This window comes from Protopterus annectens, chromosome 6.part1, assembly GCF_019279795.1.
Source record: "Protopterus annectens isolate FY-2018-M chromosome 6.part1, PAN1.0, whole genome shotgun sequence".
Taxonomy (NCBI): domain Eukaryota; kingdom Metazoa; phylum Chordata; order Ceratodontiformes; family Protopteridae; genus Protopterus; species Protopterus annectens.
The window spans coordinates 331,946,659-331,964,379 of record NC_056738.1 but is presented as its reverse complement, the minus strand read 5'-3'; the positions used below and the strand labels follow the sequence as shown (position 1 = coordinate 331,964,379).

At 38.0% G+C, this 17,721-nt stretch overlaps 1 protein-coding gene across 1 annotated transcript in view; it reads right to left on the bottom strand.

Annotated features, from left to right (window-relative positions):
• Positions 1-15,853, bottom strand: part of TMEM223 (transmembrane protein 223) — an 86,785-nt gene extending 70,932 nt beyond the window's left edge. Inside the window, exon 1 of the mRNA XM_044075754.1 lies at positions 15,033-15,853. Coding sequence (XP_043931689.1) covers positions 15,033-15,576 — 544 coding nt within the window. The 5' untranslated portion in view covers positions 15,577-15,853. The remainder of the gene's footprint in view (positions 1-15,032) is intronic.
• Positions 15,854-17,721: the final 1,868 nt, after the last annotated feature.

The following is a 17,721-nucleotide window of genomic DNA, read 5'->3' as shown; positions in this document are numbered from 1 at the left end:
GTTCTAATACATGTGTAACATAAGCATCTTGTATAAATCAGTTTGAGATTCAAAGGACATATTCTTTACAGAACTTCAGATGGCTATGCTGGCACTAGCCCATATCATCACACTTTCATTGACTGCATTTTTGCTGTGACAGTAGAACTGATAGTCTAAATAAATTTCAGGTTTTGCTTTTTTTTTTTTTCCAGCCCCCAGTCCTGACTGTAAACCTGGTCCCTATGTTCACCAGTCCCAGCCAGATCCAAGATGCAACTTCACCACATGGCACCCCTCCCCCAAGTTCCTCAGTAAACTGACTACTGATTAGACTCAAGAAGTGATGGATCTCGACGGTGCTGTGAATGCACAGATGGCAGTCATCACTCTCATGGCAGTCAATCATGGCTTATAAATCTTGTGTGGGGGGGGGGTGTAGCTGAGGCAGTCAGGCAATGATATGAGGACATTGCCAGTGCTCCCTGTGTTCATAGGTTCATAGGTTTATACTAGGCTATCTGCCCTAAGGCATTTATAAGCCTAGCCCAAATTTTTGTGGCTTACGCCACCCCTTATATGAAAAAATACTGTGCCCATTAGTTTGTTGTGCCTCTGTCCAGCAGTGACACAGAGATGATTCCCGGGATAAACCTACGATCTCCCATCCACAGGTCAAGATTTCTCTTGAACAGAGCCAGCGAGGTGCTCTGCCTCACATGGACCGGGATTTTATTCCACAGCATAGGGAGTCTCTGAGTGATAAATCTATCCCTCCAGCACGTCCTATTTATATCCGTGCTAAGGTTTAAGTCGCTTGCTCTAGTGGTTTTGGTGGATTTGGATTTTTTGAGGTGGAGCATGTCCATTAATTCCGGGTTGGACATGGCCTTGTATGTCAGGCACATGTCACCTCTGAGCAGACGGTATGCAACTGAATAGAGCTGGAGTTTCTTCAATCTGGCAGCATATGACAGATTTTGGAGTCCCTTTATCCTTTTGGTGAGGAACTTTTGGGGTCTCTCCAATTGCTGCGGATGTCGCGTGCGATACATCCCAAATGGGGCATTGTACTCTATCATTGGTCTGATAAGTGAAGAGTACAGGGGAACAATGACCTCACTAGATCTGGATGTGAATCCCTTCATGATCAGGTGGGCAATGTAGAAGGTCTTTCTAACCACTTTAGCAACGTGAGTGTCAAAAGAAAGGCCACTGTCAACCTGGGTCCCCAGGTCCCTGATAACCTCTTCTGTGCTTAGTGGATTGCCACCTATATGGTAGCTTGGGGTTACCTTGTTTTTCCCGAAGGGTATGACTATACATTTTTTGGCGTTTAACTTCAGGCCATGGCTCTGGCACCAGCTATCTGTTTCCGTGAGTCCCTTCTGAAGGATATCCGTGTCTGATGCACTTTCCACTATGGCACCCAGTTTGCAGTCGTCTGCAAACTTTGTCAGCCAAAGTCCTCCCATGTTGGCCTGTACATCTGAGAAGTAGATGCCGAACAATAGGGACCAAGGACCGAGCCCTGTGGGACACCACTTGTGACCGGCTTGGAGTCTGACATAGCGCCAGCAACTCTAACCCTGTGGGTTCTGTCCTTAAGCCAGTTTGCAACCCATCTTGTGACATATGGGTTTACATTTAAGCTGGTAAGTTTTTCTACAATACCCGAGTGGGGTATTGTGTTGAAGGCCTTTGCAAGGTCAAGGTAGGCTGTATGGACTGCCTTTCCCTCATCAATGGCCTTGGTGACTGTTCGAAGAAGTCGACCAAGTTCAAAAGGCATGATCTGCCCTTGACGAAGCCAAACTGGGTCGGGTCCAATGTCTGCAAGTCCCCTATATCTTTGTTTATGAGCTCCATTATGATCCTCTCCATAGCTTTGCAGACTAGACTTGTTAAGCTTATGGGGCGGTAATTACCAGGGTCCGTAGAGGCACCTCCTTTCTGGAGTGGGACCACAGTTGCCGTACGCCACTCCTTGGGCACGTATCCTGTGGTAAGGCTGAGATTAAACAGCTGCCTTATGTGCGGGTTTAATTCCTCATTTAGCTAGTGTAGCACACAGCCGGGGACACCATCCGGTCCCATTGATGCTGTGTTTTTAGCTTTAGAGAGAGCAGCTTTCACCTGCGCATTTGAGATGTCTGGGAGGCTACACTCTGCTGGGATAGTTATCTCTCCTTTAGGGGGGGAGAGGGGGGTGAAGTTTGCACTGAACCTGTCTGCCAGTATGTTGGCAATCTCTGTGGGTTCAGTGATTTTTGTATCATTTTGGACTAATTCTGAGCATATCTGGGAGTTTCCACCCAGGTTCCTACATAGCTGAAAAAGGCCTTATGATTGTCCTTTGAATCCATGGCAATTTTTCTCTCAAAACTGGCCTTAGTTGATTTTATGAGTGCTCGTATTTTTTTTACTAATAATGATCAGGGGTAAACTTAGGATCTTTTGAAAGGCTCACAGTCTCCACCAGAGGCCTCCCAGGCATTGGATTTTCCCAAATCCTTCCATCAGCCCATGACAGCTGACCACTGGCCATTGGATTCTACTCCCAGCTTCATTTCATTTCCAAACATAGCTTTCTGGTAGCACAGATGGATGTCTATCTCTGTCTTATCAGATGGCCATTTTGATATGATTTTATTCAATCTGTCATTCATTCAGTTACTGCTGTACTTTACAAGATGCTGCTGCTGGCATGTTTTGTTATGCTCCAAACTGCACTTGTACTACTTTGTTTTTTGAACTGCAATTCTGTGGAGAGAGAATGAAATTTCAGTGTAGATGGTCTTTGCCCTTTCCCCACAGCTGTGGGGCTGTACAGCTAAAGTAAAAGTGTATGAGGAGATGCAGGTCTTGACCCTACAAAAAACGTTTGTTTTTTTCATAATGTTACATTCTGATTTTCAATTAAACTGCACTTTTCTACTAATTGTGCAAATTCAATCACTTGTATGGGATTTATTCCTCTCAGCTTCCATATTGTGACTTGAATCTAGGGAAAGAAAAGGGAAAGCATGTAGCTTTTCCAACAGCAAATGTTTAGGTGACAAAATATGAATCAAAATGTTTAGTAAAGTCCCAGAGAGATTAAGAAATTAGAGTGCAATGATAGCGTCAGTAAGTGCCAGACAGGATGTGATGGGCATAACAGATGGCCATTGGGAAATGGAGGCCATATTTTTCCACCATTATGGTAGTCCCACAACCACTTCTTAGCTTAAAATACTGTAGTGCAGGACTGTGGAGGCCATCAGCCTAAATAGAGATAAACATACACCACATTCCTTTACAATGAAGATGACTCGTATGCCCAGTGGTAGGTGCATACAATATGAAAGCAGTTAAAAGAACAAAAGTGGAAATCCAAGATACCTGATGCTCTGATTATACAGAAATACAACATAAACTAATGCCATATAACTAGTTGGTCACTCAATCAGAAAATTTAATATATGGCTGCAGCAAGAAGCACAGAGAAGTAATGCAGATTGTGACCTTATTCTGAAGAAACTTGTACTTCAGGTTATATTGCTTCATGTTTGGAATACTCCCACTGACCAGACAAATGAAACATCAAAAAGAAATGCAAAGGTACCTAAAGTGGTTATTTGCAGCTGCAGGGCATTCATTCATCATTCACTACCAAATTTATCAAGTTCAGGGTCATGAAGTGCTAGAACCTATCCCAACATTCAGTGGGTGAAAGACAATCAAATTCTGGATATGATCATGTATTGCAGGACACACAATTTTAATCTAGTTTCACTGAAACTGCAACAATAAGGGCATCAGTGCAGACATTTGCTCCAAATTGGTGTGTAGTCTGGTTTATTATAATCAAACTCAAACAAACAAACCTGAACAGGGGTCAGCAACCAAGTGAAATAATGGTAACGAATGTATAAATTTATTACAAATAAAAGAGATTAAGCACCTTTGTCAGTTTATAACAAACATCAGAATACCAAACACACATCCTACAACATATTTAAACATCCTACCTAGGTCACATGCAAATGTTGTAACCAGTAAGAAAAAAAAAAAAAAAAAAAAAAAAAAAAGACTACCTCAAACAACCGTGTTGTCTTAAAGAAACGTATGCAAAATGTGTTTGGTATGCTGATGAAGTTGATTATTACAAACTGACAAAAGTGCTTAATCCCGGTTATTTGTAAAAACTTTATACATTATCACTATTCTGTGTGGTTGCTGACCCCTATTCAGTTTTGTTCCAAGTTTGTTTACACTTTTTTGTGTCAGTTCCTGGTTTATTATAATGCTTGTGGCAACAAAATGAAATGTGCCAATGGTTGAAATTAAAAATGCAAGTCTCCACCCAGACAAGAAAGACTGGCTGACCTTTGCTTAGGGAATGCTGGATGAAAACCTATTCAAGGAGGTGGGGTGGACAAGGTAGGGAAGACAGCAGGTAGTCTCAGTTATAGAGCATTAAATCAACACATAATAAAACAATGGATAACTCTGCAGACTCTAAAAGAAAAATTAAAATAAAAGCACTGAGTTTTGTTCAAACTTGTCCTCCTTGCAGATACCTTTTTCCTCTACATTATCTTACTAAATGTAATATTCCAAGACTGCATAACCTTGGGACAGGTTAAACTTTGTTAAAACTGTTTCATCTTTCAGAATTCTCTTCTGGTGGTTCCCGGCCCTCAGAGACAGTGGTTGTAAGGGAAAGGTCTAAATTCCTGTATAGAAAAGCAAGCCCAGACCAGTGAAATTCATTCACCTTCTTGTAAAAGCAAAGACAGTTAAGGCCATGAAATCATCATAACATTAGCAAAAGAACACCAAAGAAAAGAAAGTACAGCAGAATTATATATAAAAAAAAAACACTGAACTCTATAAAAGGTGAACACACTGTGGGCTGAAAAGTTTTGACATTTTCTACTGAGCTTTTTACATTTTTCAACAGGTAGTTGAAGACGTAAAAGGCCAGGGTTATGTAAGAAGGCAATAAATACATGGATGCAGACATTTTTCTTTCAATTTAAGTGAATGGTATTTATATTTGGTGAATGCAAGTTTATTCCCGTCCTACAGCAAATGCTGAGTGCCAAGCCACCAATGGCCCAAAAATATTTGCCTGGGGTTGAACCACACTTCAGAAAATGAGTTAGGCAGGAAGGTGTAGTTAAACAGGAGAGTTACAGAAAGAGGCTTTACAATGCAAGGACAGGCACATTACAGTCAGTTTTCTACAGAGACAGAAAGAAAACACCCTTCTTCTTTCGGCTGCTCCCATTAGGGGTCGCCACAGCAGATCATCCGTTTCCATTTCTTCCTGTCCTCTGCATCCTGCTCTGTCACACCAACCACCTGCATGTCCTCTCTCACCACATCCATAAACCTGATCTTAGGCCTTCTTCTTTTCCGGTTACCTGGCAGCTTCATCCTTGAATATGCTCCGCATCCCTCCTCAGCACATGTCCAAACCAACGTAATCTTGCGTCTTTGGCTTTGTCTCTAAACCTTCCAACCTGGGCTGACCCTCTAATATACTTATTCCTAATCCTGTCCACCCTCGTCACACCCAGTGCAAATCTTAACATCTTTAACTCTGCCACGTCCAGCTCTGACTCCTGCCTTTTTGTCAATGCCACTGTCTCCAACCCATATAACATAGCTGGTCTCACTACCCTCTTGTAGACCTTCCCTTTCACTCTTACTGGTACTAGTCTGTCACAAATCACTCCTGACACTCTTCTCCACCCACTCCATCCTGCCTGTACTCTCTTCTTGCCCTCTCTTCCACACTCACCATTACTCTGAACCGTTGATCCCAAGTATCTAAACTCATCCACCTTCACCACCTCTACTCCCTGCATCCTCACCATTTCTCTATCCTCCCTCTCATTCACACCGTTGATCCCAAGTATCTAAACTCATCCACCTTCACCACCTCTACTCCCTGCATCCTCACCATTTCTCTATCCTCCCTCTCATTCACACACATATATTCTGTCTTAGTCCTGCTGACCTTCATTCCTCTTCTCTCTAGAGCATATCTCCACCTCTCCAGGGTCTCCTCCACCTGTTCCCTACTCTCACTATAGATCACAATGTCAACTGCAAACATCATAGTCCACGGGGACTCTGTCTGATCTCATCTGTCAAGCGCTTTTCGTCGCTCAGTGTTTGAGCAACTTCCTCAGACATAATTAACTGTTCCTAATTAAGTATTTATACTAACATCACTTAAACAAATCAATTAAAAGTCAATTCATATTTAAAGTGATGTAGTATGTTGAAATATTAAGTAAGCACCAACTCACAATAAATGCAATATAATATATACACATAACTTGTTGCAACAAGCAAGTACAATAATGTGGATACACAGTCACTTATGAAAAATTTTAAATAATACAATACTGTTACTATTAAGTGTTTAATTTAACTTAAATTAATAACTTATAAAAAATATATATATATATAAATGAGATGGTTCAGGAAGTAAGATATAAAAGAGACAATGGTACACTATTACCTATTCTTAATCAGGCTGATAATAGACGCCCTCACTTAGAGACTATAGTTAACCTTGATAACTCATCAATAGAATCAGAAACTTTTGAGAACGAAGTACAACATACTAATGATTTCTAAATAAGCTTTATAACAACATATAGTACGGATAGTAGTATTATTAAAAAGATACTTTTTAAAAATTGGACTTTAATACAACAAGACAGAAACATTAACTCTAAATTCTTAGAACATCCTAGAGTTGTATACAGAAGGGGTAAAAATATGAAAAATATACTGGAGACTAACATAACAAATAGTTTCAGTAAAAGAAAAGGCATGGCAAACTGTGGAAGCTGTAATATGTGTAAGCATATGTGTAGTGGAGAATTTGTTATTATTAACAACATAAAATATAAAGTAAAACATAAACTCAACTGTAATTCAAAACTTATAGTATACCTAGCTTTATGTACATCATGTTCAGCTTTCTATATAGGAAAGACTGAAAGACATTTTAAAGAAAGAGTTTATGAACACACATATGCTATACTAAACAACAAGGTAGACAATGCTTTATTTAAACACATTTCAGTCAACCCGGGTCATAATTTTAAGTTTATGGCCTTAGACCAGATTCAGACTAACATTAGAGGCGGTCCTTATAATTTATTATTAGAAGATCGAGAATTAACATGGCAGTGGCGGACTAACGCGTTTGTAAAACCAGGTCTTAATGACCACTGCAACATTAGCTGTTTACTGAAATTAAGGAGTTTAGATAGGAAATAAAATATACTAAATGGAATTTTACAATATCCTTATACTTTGTAAGGTTTACATTAAACTTAGTATATAGAAAATTTATAAACCTATAACTACAAACAATAAATTAATAACACATTATAGAAATTAATATTTAGTATAGTAAAATGAAATTTGCTGTTTGTGTATCATAGGATTTTTAACAGAGAGTAGGATACTGTATGTAACTTAATTTAGTTGTTACTTGTATGGGTATTTGTAATGTTGTTGTGTTTAGTGTATATGAAGTTATATTTAAGTATATCAATAGAATACATATGAACTAGGTAGTTTTTAATTTATAAGTTATTAATTTAAGTTAAACACTTAATAGTAACAGTATTGTATTATTTAAAATTTTCATAAGTGACTGTGTATCCACATTATTGTACTTGCTTGTTGCAACAAGTTATGTGTATATATTATATTGCATTTATTGTGAGTTGGTGCTTACTTAATATTTCTACATACTACATCACTTTAAATATGAATTGACTTTTAACTGATTTGTTTAAGTGATGTTAGTATAAATACTTAATTAGGAACAGTTAATTATGTCTGAGGAAGTTGCTCAAACACTGAGCGACGAAAAGCGCTTTACATCTAATAAATCTGTGTTGTTTTATCTTCCGTGGTTCGTTGGATTCAGCTTTTTTAAGTGGATTTGTTTGTTCTTTTTACCTGGTTTGTTATTTGTGTCGTATGGCTTCTAACGACCACAGTGAAGATGAAGAATTGATTTCCCCTACACCATGCAATTTAAATAGGGGAGCAACAAACGAAGAAGACGTTAACTTGACAGCCCTTATTTTGGCATTAACGGAAAGAGTCGACAGGCTTTCCTCGCGACTAGATTCACAGTTGCCTACCGCTAACTTAACCAACTCGCAAGCTTTGGATTTGGGCAACTTGTCCGGTTCGATACCACCTGGACAACGTACTCCGTTGAATATTACTGAGACGCCAAGTCTATTCAATGTTACTAGCGGTTTAAATTTGCCGCTAGTAAGTGGTAACAACACGCAGTCACAAGAACTGAACATTCCTAGTACTGGTAATCGTGAGCAGAACAACCAGCCTGTTTCAGCAAATGTAAACTTAAATAACTTGCCTTTCGCTAACCCCATTGATGATAGAAATGCAACGAACAACCGGAACAGCGTTGGAGAGCTTATAGGAGCTCCTATATTCAAAGACTGGATTACTAACACTAACAATCTAAGATTTATCCATCAAGATGATATGGAGCAACCGGCTGACAACGTGGAACAACTTGAGGTGAGTGAACAACTATTTTCTAACAACTTGAAAGTCTTAGATGCAAAGCTATTAAAAATCAAAAAGTTACAACTGGAAGTAAACTACTTCCAGGAATGCTGTAGGCTACGAGTAGTGCCTAAGGGGCTTAGGCACCATATTTACCCGACCGGACTAGTGACTAATTCTACATTTCACCTTGAACTTAACAGCCTGTTCGATGAACAGGGGGGTTTGCACTTATGGAGTGCATTATTAAGCACTATAAACTGCAGATCACTGACTATACTAGAGAAGTCGCAGAGCTTAATGTTTCTATTACCAACCATAATGACTTCTCTAGATACAAGTTTGACTATGATAGAATTTTTAATTCTATTGAACAACTCTTGATTTAATTGAAATCAAACAAAATTAAGAAAATTAACAGGGACAGACTGGCATATGACAATGGCAGGGCATACCCTAATCCACCAGGATCACAGACTGGACTTGCTGATGTACAAGTCAATCGCCCTGAACCATTGGAATCATTCATCGAAGACCAGGATGTTAGTTTAAATATGATACATCTAATTCTAACAACAGACGGAGCAATGGGAATACTAACACATGGGCCGGACGACTTAGGAATGGAAGACAAGGTACTTCGAATGGAGGCCAATATATTGGCCATTTTTCGAATGGACTTACACAAGAAGGAGACCAGAATAATCCAAACTTGGGGGCTATACCAAAGAGACATTTTGTTAATAACCAAAACTTCAATAACCAACACCAGCAAAAAAAACAAATATCGCCCGTACAACAAGCCAAAGAGATAAATAATGAAAGTCCAAGCCCGGTGATTATACAGAATAAAGCAGGGAACTTTAATATTTACAATTTTTCTTGTATTGACATAGAACCTACTTTAGTTGAACTCCTTGCCAAGGGTCAAACTTTTGTCCCCAGCAGACACATGGACCTGGTACAATGTATTAAGGACCTTAAACTATTTGTCAGAAAATTAAACCTTAACATTCTCTTAGGAGATTCTCCAGTATTAACTAATACACTTAAAGTGGTTAGTGAATATAACCCTACTTTACATCCAACACTGTATATGTTTGAACAGTTAATGGAACTAGATTTACGTAGTATAAATAGTAGCCCACACAATAATATTTTCCGTGAAACACGGAAATATAGTAACATCAGTAGTGATGAAACTACAGCTTTGTCTATATTTAAAACACTCAACATTAGAGCTATTAAGCCAGACAAAGGTGGGGGGCTGACTTTATTTAACAACTACGACTACGTTGACAGAGTTGAGAAAATTTTGAACAATGAAACATATAAAGAAGTATCTATTAATGAGGTAAATACTGCTTATAGAATGATTAAGGGTTACTATAGTGACTTATTTATGGATGGATATATAGACCTGGACACATACCAATATATCACTATAAACTGACCAAAGATCCCTATTATGTTTGCAACGCCTAAAATACATAAAAACATGTTGGACCCTCCTTTTAGACCATTAATAGAGGGACGAAATTCTATTACTTATGCATCTGCCAAATTGGTAGATAGCATTTTGAAAAAATATCTGGTGACGGAACCACAAGTCTCTAAAGACTCATGGTCTTTCCTTAGGAACTTTGACAACATTCCTTATAGAGAAGGATACAATTTCGTCACTATAGACGTTATAGATTTGTATACGTCCATTCCTCACTTAGAAGCCATTGAATGGGTCAATTTATTTCTTATTAAGAAAGGAGCCCCAACTGATGAAATATTTACAGTCGCAACTTTATTAGATATTATTTTGACGAATAATTTTTTTACATTTAATAATAAGTTGTACTTGCAGAGATGTGGTGTTGCAATGGGATCCCCAAGTGGGGCTAGCTTAGCTAATACGGTAATGGTGTATTGGGAAAATTATTACATCTTTCAGAACACGGAGTGGACTTCACACATACAGTATTACACTCGGTTTCTTGACGACATTTTTATTTTACTTCAGGGAGACAAAAGAATAGCAGAGGACTTCTTATATTATTTGAACAATACTACAGACTTTCTTAAATTCACTCTAAATTTTCAAACACAGTCTATAGATTACTTAGATGTAAATTTATGTAAAGACCAAGTTAATAAGCAGTATTTTTCTAAAATACACAGAAAAGAAACCTTCTGCAACTCTTACCTTCACTATACTAGCCTTCATCCTTTTTCACAGAAGAAGGCTATAGTGAAGGGACAGCTTATTCGGGCAGCCCGTATGACTACTCTCTCTAGGGACTTTGAACTAGAATGTGATCTTTTAACAACATTCTTTTTTGAGAGAGGTTACCAGAGTGAGTTAATAAATGAGATGGTTCAGGAAGTAAGATATAAAAGAGACAATGGTACACTATTACCTATTCTTAATCAAGCTGATAATAGACGCCCTCACTTAGAGACTATAGTTAACCTTGATAACTCATCAATAGAATCAGAAACTTTTGAGAACGAAGTACAACATACTAATTATTTCAAAATAAGCTTTATTACAACATATAGTACGGACAGTAGTATTATTAAAAAGATACTTTTTAAAAATTGGACTTTAATACAACAAGACAGAAACATTAACTCTAAATTCTTAGAACATCCTAGAGTTGTATACAGAAGGGGTAAAAATATGAAAAATATACTGGAGACTAACATAACAAATAGTTTCAGTAAAAGAAAAGGCATGGCAAACTGTGGAAGCTGTAATATGTGTAAGCATATGTGTAGTGGAGAATTTGTTATTATTAACAACATAAAATATAAAGTAAAACATAAACTCAACTGTAATTCAAAACTTATAGTATACGTAGCTTTATGTACATCATGTTCAGCTTTCTATATAGGAAAGACTGAAAGACATTTTAAAGAAAGAGTTTATGAACACACATATGCTATACTAAATAATAAGGTAGACAATGCTTTATTTAAACACATTTCAGTCAACCCGGGTCATAATTTTAAGTTTATGGCTTTAGACCAGATTCAGACTAACATTAGAGGCGGTCCTTATAATTTATTATTAGAAGATCGAGAATTAACATGGCAGTGGCGGACTAACGCGTTTGTAAAACCAGGTCTTAATGACCACTGCAACATTAGCTGTTTACTGAAATTAAGGAGTTTAGATAGGACATAAAATATACTAAATGGAATTTTACAATATCCTTATACTTTGTAAGGTTTACATTAAACTTAGTATATATAAAATTTATAAACCTATAACTACAAACAATAAATTAATAACACATTATAGAAATTAATATTTAGTATAGTAAAATAAAATTTGCTGTTTGTGTATCATAGGATTTTAACAGAGAGTAGGATACTGTATGTAACTTAATTTAGTTGTTACTTGTATGGGTATTTGTAATGTTGTTGTGTTTAGTGTATATGAAGTTATATTTAAGTATATCAATAGAATACATATGAACTAGGTAGTTTTTAATTTATAAGTTATTAATTTAAGTTAAATTAAACACTTAATAGTAACAGTATTGTATTATTTAAAATTTTTCATAAGTGACTGTGTATCCACATTATTGTACTTGCTTGTTGCAACAAGTTATGTGTATATATTATATTGCATTTATTGTGAGTTGGTGCTTACTTAATATTTCAACATACTACATCACTTTAAATATGAATTGACTTTTAATTGATTTAAGTGATGTTAATATAAATACTTAATTAGGAACAGTTAATTATGTCTGAGGAAGTTGCTCAAACACTGAGCGACGAAAAGCGCTTTACATCTAATAAATCTGTGTTGTTTTATCTTCCGTGGTTCGTTGGATTCAGCTTTTTTAAGTTGATTTGTTTGTTCTTTTTACCTGGTTTGATCTCATCTGTCAACCTGTCCATCACCATTGCAAATAAGAAAGGGCTCAGAGCTGATCCTTGATGTAATCTCACCTCCACCTTAAATGCATCCATCACTCCCAACTCAGACCTCACCACTGTCACACTACCCTCGTACATATCCTGTACCACTCTTACATACTTCTCCGACACTCCAGACTTCCTCATACAATACCACAACTCCTCTCTAGGCACCCTGTCATATGCTTTCTCCAAGTCCACAAAGACACAATGCAAATCCTTCTAACCTTCTCTGTACTTCTCCATCAACAGTCTCAGAGCAAGCATCGCATTTGTAGTGCTCTTTCCTGGCATGAAACCATACTGCTGATCACTAATCATCACCTCCCTTCTTAACCTAGCTTCCTCTACTCTTTCCCATAACTTCATGCTGTGACTGATCAATTTAATCCCTCTGTAGTTACTACAATTCTGCACATCACCCTTATTCTTAAAAATCGGTACCAAAACACTTTTTCCTCCATTCCTCAGGCATCCTCTCACTTACCAAGATTTCATTAAACAATCTAGTTAAAAACTCCACTCCCATTTCATCTAAACACCTCCATGCTTCCACAGGTATGTCAGGTATGTATAGGTAGAAGGAAAACACCCACCCCATGAAAAAAAACTCAAAGAACTGTTAAGATGTAGCTCACAGAGTTTAGAGTTTTGCTGGGCCACACGGATGAATACAGTGGGGGTCAAGAAGGAATATCTCATTCCCCCTTCCAAAAGATTTTTCAGGTTTTTACCCTCAGCAGAAAGTGACAAGGAGTACAAGCTAGGTTGTCACAGCCATGGCTGCTGAACAGAAGGACAGGCTTAAAAGGCTAAATATTTTGGAGGGGGAACCTGGGATAGGGAGTATGGGCTTAGACAGTTTGTCCCTTTCTCCCTGGCAGGCATCAGACACGGTCACTTTCTCCCTGGCAGGCATCAGACACTACTCACTCATTCACATATGACCAAACATAGGACTCACTCATGTGATTTAAGTTTAGGTTCAAGCAGGCAAATTTGACTTAAGGCCTGAGATCCAAAGGTCAGCTTAAAAGATCTCCTCATTCACTGGTACTGGCTGGGTTTGAATTTGGGCAGCTTTTTGCAACCAAATGTTCTTTTAGCCTGATTGTTACTCCTTCCAAGCCCTGCCTTTAAACAGTTCTTGTAATTCAGACAATTGGAATTACAAATGATAACTTAATTCGTCTAACTTGTAACACTAAACATGTTGCTCCAGCCATTTACCTCCCAATGTGTATAATGCCTTTATGTGGCAAGTATGAGTTTAGTTTCACAGGTTACTGACCCTAGAGAAGCCTAACCATGCATTCCCATGAAGTCTTTTGCCCTTTCATTTAAATACGAAATAACCCAGAACAGCAGAACATTTACGTTACCCCTTTCCATAAGAGACAAGGATGCTACTCCATGGATGAATTTGCAGTTTTCCACCAATTTGTTCAAGTCAGGCTTGAATAAAGTAAGAGAATTACTGTTTTATGTGAACAGTAAAATGACTGTAGTAAAATTCTCTGATTTTATTTAGCATTTGTTGACCCAGGAGAGTCCAACTGGATACATGTCCATTTTCAGCGAAGGCCCAGGGAGAAAAGCTCCACAGATTAATAACAGTCAAGTATGAGATTTTTACACAGCATGCAAATATTCATAGGTAAGCACATGATTTAACAAGATTCCTTAGTTTTTAAAGTTTAAAAGTACAATAGTTACATAGAATGTACAGGTTTCCAGTAATAACATTTCTTGAGACAAACATATGCAAGAGGAGGTTGGGGTAAGATTTTAGGGTTCTTTTTGAAAGTAGATGTTGGGTTTCAAGTTGGAATATGTATATTAGCAGACTGTTGGGGTGAGTATTAGTAGGTGAAGCACCATAAGGAGGAGTTACAATGATATATACATCTGTCTCAGCTTCCTATACACATTAAGCAGAGTCCTTCCCTGGCCCTCTTCAAATGCAATTTGGATCAACGGATATGGAATCGCAAATTCACACATGGGATAGTGCCCATGCCCCTTACTGACAGGGGTAATCTATACAATACTCAATGCATAGGGACACATCCATGCCATCCTCTTGCCCCTAGAGGCCATATATTGGGTAAAATCAAGTTATATTTGCTAGGCTTGTAAGGGATCTTGTCATTAGCCTAGTAATCTTCTATGAACCTATAAAACATCAAGATCTCTTAAGCAGGTGTTAATGCCACAAATTAACTTTCGGATGTGCAGTAGGTCTGAGAGGACAGGATCTGTTGAGGGTCTGTATGTGAGGCAAGGCATGTCTATTTCCATACAAAGGCAAAACAATTACTATGTAATGCAGATTAAAAGTAAGGCAATAAAACATATGAAATCAAACAGTATAAAAATTACAGCATATTTATAATAAACATGCCCTATTATTCAGAACTGTAATACTAGCACCACTTCTTAAAACTTCCTGGCGGAATACTCATATAACACGTATGAGTATTCTACCCAGAATATTCATACAATATGTAACTAGTGCTGCTTGGCCTTGAAAGATTTATGGTATCCTATTTCCTTACCAACTGTCAAACAGCCAAGCGTAAACCCGTATCTCCATTTATCGGATCCTAAGTTCAGTGAAACTCCCCATAGTTTGGGCAGTTTCTTCCCCTGATTATCCACAATGACAGTATCTTTAATGCCAGTTTTTCTCAAGGATGTAAAAGCGAAGTGAGCTAGGTAGGTCCAAAATACGAACTGACCAACGATGAAAAACCCCAAAACCCTAAAAAAGGTGCCCCTCTGGTGCTTAAAAAGTAGAACATCATGTGGCACCGCCGAAGAGACTATAAACCTTGTAACAATGTAGTGGGGAGAGAAACCTGTTTGGAGTTCTTTAACCCAGTTCCCGATTGTGTATACACTGAAAAGCCCACGCACGCGGGCAGATGTACGGGTTAAAAGCTGATCAACGTTCAACCTCCCACTAGTGGACTTTCCAAGGTGAGAACGCACTACAGTCTGCACGCCTTCCTGTACACACCATTTGCCTGGTATCGGACGGTAACGCAGACACCACCACAGACGGGGGGCCAAAGGACAAGTATACAAACAGTTCCTCATTTCAAGACCTTGAGTCGTTCTTCATTTCAAGACCTTCCACAGGCAAAGTTTTACAGACATTCCTACGGTGGCCTAAACAGTTCTAAAAACCATCCACCGATGTTCATCGTTTTATATTGCGTAATACATTACTGTATGCTATTTTTCAGGACATTGAAAGCAGCAAACACAATAGTTATACTTAACGAGGCAGCTTAAATATATAAGCATTACGTTTGTCTAATTTGAAAGGATGACGCTTATTACAAAAGCAACGGGATTTTCAGTATGGTAACCGGAAAGGTCCGAAATGTACGTGTATTAGTAAAAATGAATTTGCTTCAGAAATCATACCCCTCAACTGTCCAGATTTTCACCTCAATGCTTTTGATCTGTGCCTCGTAAAATTTGTTTTTTTTTAGCAAATCACTGAACAGTGAAGGCACTAAATAATGACATGGGTTTGAGTTTCAGACTTCATATCCTTCTGAATATGTTATGCCAACACAAATCATATTATTACAGCAACATTCCAAGTTTATAAGAGCAATATTTAAATGTCTATTTTGTGGCCTTTGTCGTCCCATTATTTCAGTCGCAATAAAACTGGACAAAGCGTAAAATATTCGGGGGACAAAGGCTCAAAAGGAAGTGGAACAGACTTTAAATATTGGACTTTTAAACTTAGGTTACTGGAATAACAGGATTTGTATTAGCATTAATTTTCTGAAAGATATGTGGTCTGAATCTCAAGTGTATGTCATTTAGTGACTTCAATCCTTACCTGGACAGTGGAAAGGTATGCTTGCCAGGTATGTTCAGAATCCACGCTTACTAGAAAGTAGGGTTATCACCTGTCCCACTTTGCGAGGGACAGTCCCTCTTTGGGCAGTTGTGTTCTTCGAAAAAATGACAAATGTCTTGAGATTTTTGGACAAAAATACTTCCTAAGTTTTCTTTAGCCATTGCATAAAATAGTTATTTTGAATTTGAAATATCGAAATGTTACATGAATTAGCATTAGCATCCCAAATGTTACAAGATTAAACTTTTATTTTGGCAAAAAAGTGAAACTCTGTCTTTTGTACTGGTCACGGGTATGATTTGTCCTACAAAATCAGACATTTATACAAAAAATGTTCCACTTTGGGCATTTGAAATTATAGCAACCCTACTAGAAAGAGCAGCAAAACTCCTATAGCACACACGGATGGGAGAATGTAAGTGGAGGGGGGTAGCAAGGGTCAGAAATACATGTGCACCAGTTGTTTACCTTAACTTCATTGCTGTTGGTTACACCGAGTTGGAATTGCACGGCCTCATCCCCGAAATATATTGTACAGAATACCTCGGCTATCAGGAATTAACCTTATCTTACTGTTGCATTGGCTACAGCAAATTGCAGTCATTTCAGTTTCCGCAATTCCCATAACTTTTCAGTAATTATGTATTTATTCAGAATTCTGGCATATTAATTAAGCAATAACCCACGCCTGGGTGTGGGTAATGCTGGATTTACCCACGGTTGGTGTGGTTTGGTCACGAGGACGAAGTTCGAGTGGCCAAACATAGACAACCGTGGGTAAATCCAGTATTACCCACACCCAGAAGTGGATTATTGCTATTATACAATGACATTATTTAAGGAAAAAAAAATACTTTTCTTAAATAATGGCATTGTATAATGCCTCCGCCCTTCTGCAGCTGTCTGGTATTCTGTGGCAGTTCTGATGTACTGCGCATGCGTATACTTACGCAGTAGATCAGAGCTGTGGGTGGAAGCAATGGAGAAAGCAAGATCTCCATTGCTTTTTACAAAGTGTCTTGCTATGTTAAAGGAGTTTAACATAGCGAGACAGCTTTAAAAAAAGCAATGGAGAATCTCCATTGCTTTTTTTAAAGCTGTCTCGCTATGTTAAACCCGAGACAGCTTTAAAAAAAAACAACGGAGAAAGGAAGATCTCCGTTACTTTTTTTAAAGCTGTCTTGCTATGTTAAACTCCTTTAGCATAGCGAGACAGTTTCTAAAAAGCAACAGAGATCTTGCATTCTCCGTTGCTGTAAAAAAAAAAAAAAGACTTATACTAATGGAAAAAGTCCGGGCGACTGGACCTTTTTCCATTAGTATAAGTCTGATTTACAACATGCACGCTGACCAATCAGTGT